The 3930-nt window shown below is 40.4% G+C and overlaps 1 protein-coding gene across 1 annotated transcript in view; it reads left to right on the plus strand.

Moving 5' to 3' along the window:
* Positions 1-977: 977 nt before the first annotated feature.
* metrnla (meteorin like, glial cell differentiation regulator a) overlaps positions 978-3930 on the plus strand; it is a 14330-nt gene continuing 11377 nt past the window's right edge. The window contains exon 1 of the mRNA XM_073849314.1: positions 978-1332. Within this exon, the coding sequence (XP_073705415.1) occupies positions 1235-1332 (98 nt within the window). The 5' untranslated portion in view covers positions 978-1234. The remainder of the gene's footprint in view (positions 1333-3930) is intronic.

Raw genomic sequence — 3930 nt, forward strand, 5'->3', positions numbered from 1 at the left:
GTCTGATAGGCACAAGCGGGCCCGGACATAGGCATGGGCAAGGTGGGGCAATGCCCCCTAAATGCTGTGACTTGATGTAACTTTTCAAACATGACCATAAGATAAGTCATGAATATAAGTCATTTAATGAAGTGGAACAGCCTACTGATAGCAGTTTACTTCCCACAGATTCATTAGCTGCTCTTGCTGCTCCTTAAAACTGAATATTTTGGAAGATTTTATGATTAAAAAGGCTTGACATTCAATTAAAAAATATTGTATATGAACTGTTCTTGTCCTATATATAAAACAGATTTTAGAGTACATTTTTATTAGGTCAAATGATAGACCCAGCACGCAGGTTAATGTATAAAGCCCAACAAGCTGGGTCAAAAAAAAAAAAAAAAAAAAAAAAAAATCCAATATTTACCCAATGCTGGGTTGCCAAATAACCCAGAAATAGTTGTTTTTAACCCAGCATTTTTTAGAGTGTACATACTTCCAACAATTTATGTACAATATATTAATTCATATAAACTCATTGTTTATCCTAATAATATCATTTTTAAAGAAAAATGTGTTAAAGTAGAAAATAAAGCAAATGCTCAAATTTTGGACGCCCCTGTATGTTTGCCATGATTTTTTAAATGTGTAAGTTAAGTAGGCAAAGTAATGTTTCATGTTTTGTGTCAGAAACAAGCCTACTTAAAACTAACGATATTAATTATTGTGATGAATTTGTGATTTATGCCGTGACTTTGCACATCGTCTCAAGGAGCCAGTTTAATCAGCCAAATTGCACGTCTTGAGCTCTTTTGCGCACGCGCCCTGTGTCAGTCAGCTGGCGGTGACGCGCAGAGGAATCCGAGCTGAGCCGCTCATTGAACTCTTGAGGAACGCGCCTCCACTGGAGTAAAGCGCTGCTGCTGTCTGCGCATGCGCGCTCTTCAAAGTTCAGTGAGCGGCTCTACTCGGATTCCGCAGCTAGTCACCGCCGTCTTCACTCGAGTAGAGTGCTGCTGTTCAGTGCTGCTCGCTGTGCGCGACATGGAGTGAGCGAGCGAACGCGCTTTTCGGACTTTCGACATTAAGTTAGTTGCGCTTCTTGAGTAAATTACGGGCTACAAAGTGAAACGATACTGAAGAAAAACACCATGTAGTGAAGAAAATACCATCAGTGGACTGTTTTATTCCATACCCGCAAAGCAGAGCTACATAGTATCGCGCTGGAGAAGTAGACAGCGGTGGGACAAACATGCTCTCGCCGTTCTTGGCGTATTTGCTGTCGGTTGTGCTTCTGTGTCGGATTGCGCGCTCCCAGTACTCAAGCGACCAGTGCAGCTGGAGGGGCAGGTGAGATAATTTCGATTATTCAAGTGTTTTCTTATTAGTCGTTTGTTGGTGGAAAACGAAATGTAATTTAGTAAATTGTATTTTGAGATTTAACTTCGTAGATCAATATTGGTTAATGTCGTAAGTTAAAAATAAACGTTTTGATACTAAAATAAGTCTAACAATAAAAATGTTTAATATTTTTAGTACTTTTGTTCATTTTAGCCTTATTATGAGCTGTAGTAGTATTGTTAGCATTAGTTTTGTTTATGAGTTGTGTTGAGTAGTAGTTGTAGTATTTACTATTAGTGTAAGGCCTATTTTTAATGGCCTATTAGGAAAAAATTGTTATGAGTGGTTGTAACACCTGTCTCAACTAATTAACATTTTATGATTATATTCTTGTTTTAAAACTATTTTCTTGGTGTAAATAGTATGTTTTTATTTTCTTCTTGCTCTTGAACTGTGTTGAACCTCACTGGCATAACCTGAAAGCAGAAACTATCTAAGCAGTGATTTCATTTTTACTCACTGGTTTGACCAAACCCAAATTAATCCTTAATGTGTAGTATGCAAATCTCTCTATTGTCTGTTTAAAGGCGTTTTTTTTACTTTACCTGAGTTAATAAGCTATTGCGTTAACATGTTTTTGTAGTAGCTTTTAGTTTTCATTAAAAAGATGGCTTTTAAATCCTTCAAGCTCAGTGTGCAGCTAGATGTGAAAGATGTTTTGATCGTCTGGGCTGGTCGTAAATCTTCAAGTAATGAGGGGATTAGTTCATGCTACAGATTTCCCCACCACATAACTCCCATCTCATAACAACGTTTGTTATTATTCCTCAACAATGGCTCCCTTCCTTCAAAAAATTCCATAAACGTTAGACATTTTGGATCTCTGTGAAGTCTTTTTGCAATAATACAGCTGAATGCGCTGCACTGTGACTGTGCAGCCATAATCTGGTGTTGATTTGCCAGGCCGGAGTTCAGCCTCTCATTACGGCAGAGCTGAATTTCAAAAGCTCTTAATTAAAGAGGAGCCGTTATAAACGAGGACACGCCAGCTTGCGAGTCTGCTCCGCACATGTGTCACCCCAGGGTTTTGGTCCTCACCTCTCATTTTGGTGAACGCTTAATCTAAAGGCCTAAATTCATCTCTGATTGAAGAACCGCTGGAGGCTTCAGAAGCAGATGGCTCATTTTCTGCCCAACTGACAACGGGCCGCAGGCTCGAGGCGCAGAACCGCAGATGATGTCTAAAATAGCGGAGAGAGCCTTTTGTGCGGCCGGTGGACAGTGGCAGGACTGCTGCCCGGACATGCAGCTCCTCGTCTTTTTGAGGAGCTGAAAGCGAGGGGAGGTTCGCTGCGTGACCTGCATTTGCACTTGCATGCTCCGGGCTCGGCTACTGTCTCTGCACTTGTCTGCAGAGAGGCCTGTGTGTCCAAGGAGCCATTGACTTACGTTTCAAAAATCCTACCCACGGCAGGATGCCAGTGCTGAGTCTTGCCAAAGGAAAGAAGAAAAATGAGAGACGGTTAATGTGTATGTGTGTGCGCATGCTTGCACGTGACGGGTCATGCAGCAAGCCTTGCGCGTGGGTCTTAACACCTTGTGTGAAAAGACATTAACTTCATTCTTCCTGCTCTGAGAAAAGCTTTTCTTTCATATGAGCTTCAGCTTTGGACTGGACCCTGGCGCAGACTGTTCAGAACAATCGCCCTAATGTTTGAAGTTTCCTTTGCTGTGTCGCACGTAAAAGGCCACTAAACTAAAGCTGACTGAAGATCCAACCATCGTTTTTTAGGGGATTACCCCGCCATTTGCTTCAAAACGCTTTGGTTTGCTTTGTTTAATCTAAGGCCTGTAAGTGGTTATTTGTAAATGTTAACCAGCTATAACTGGATGTCAGAATTTGGTGAGTGATACATCACCGTGTTTGATGTTTGACGGCTGCTCTGTTCTCCCTTCCAGTATTTTAAGGCATCGTACAATCACTTCCAGACAGTAGCCAGCAAAATTATGCTGCCTTTTGAAATTGTTTGTTTTGGCTGAATTCTCGGATAAGCCAATCCCAGAATGATTGCGCTTAGTGAACAGAAGTCCTCCAGGATGGAGGACAAAGTCAATAAAAGCTTGGATTCTAACTATATTTTATCCAGTACTGAAGTCTTAAAAATAGACAGTTTTACCAGTGTTAGATTGATATAGTGCTCTTTATCGTCAACCATTTTCAGAGACTCTGCACTAGTGGTTGAATAATATATTGCCATGGCTTAATAAGTGTCATAAGTGGGACTTTTACTGACAATGTTGAACTTAGGATGTCATATTTATGTTATATTCAGTGTGTGTACTGTATTTTAAATAGGCATTTCCTGATTCTGATTTAACAGATCACACAGATTTCTCACATTGCTGAGTGCAGTTGTTTCAGTGTTGTTTTTTAAGATATATTTTTGAGCTTCTTATGCTTTTATTTTGATAGGACAGTGGAGAATGTGAGCGCACAAACCACAGGGCCATCTGCGTGACCTTATTCATGGTTTTAAAGTCATGATGAAACAGATGTAGCAATAGATTTTTCTTCCGTATTCTGTTGGACATCCGAGTCAACAGATT

Source organism: Garra rufa, chromosome 1, assembly GCF_049309525.1.
Source record: "Garra rufa chromosome 1, GarRuf1.0, whole genome shotgun sequence".
NCBI lineage: Eukaryota > Metazoa > Chordata > Actinopteri > Cypriniformes > Cyprinidae > Garra > Garra rufa.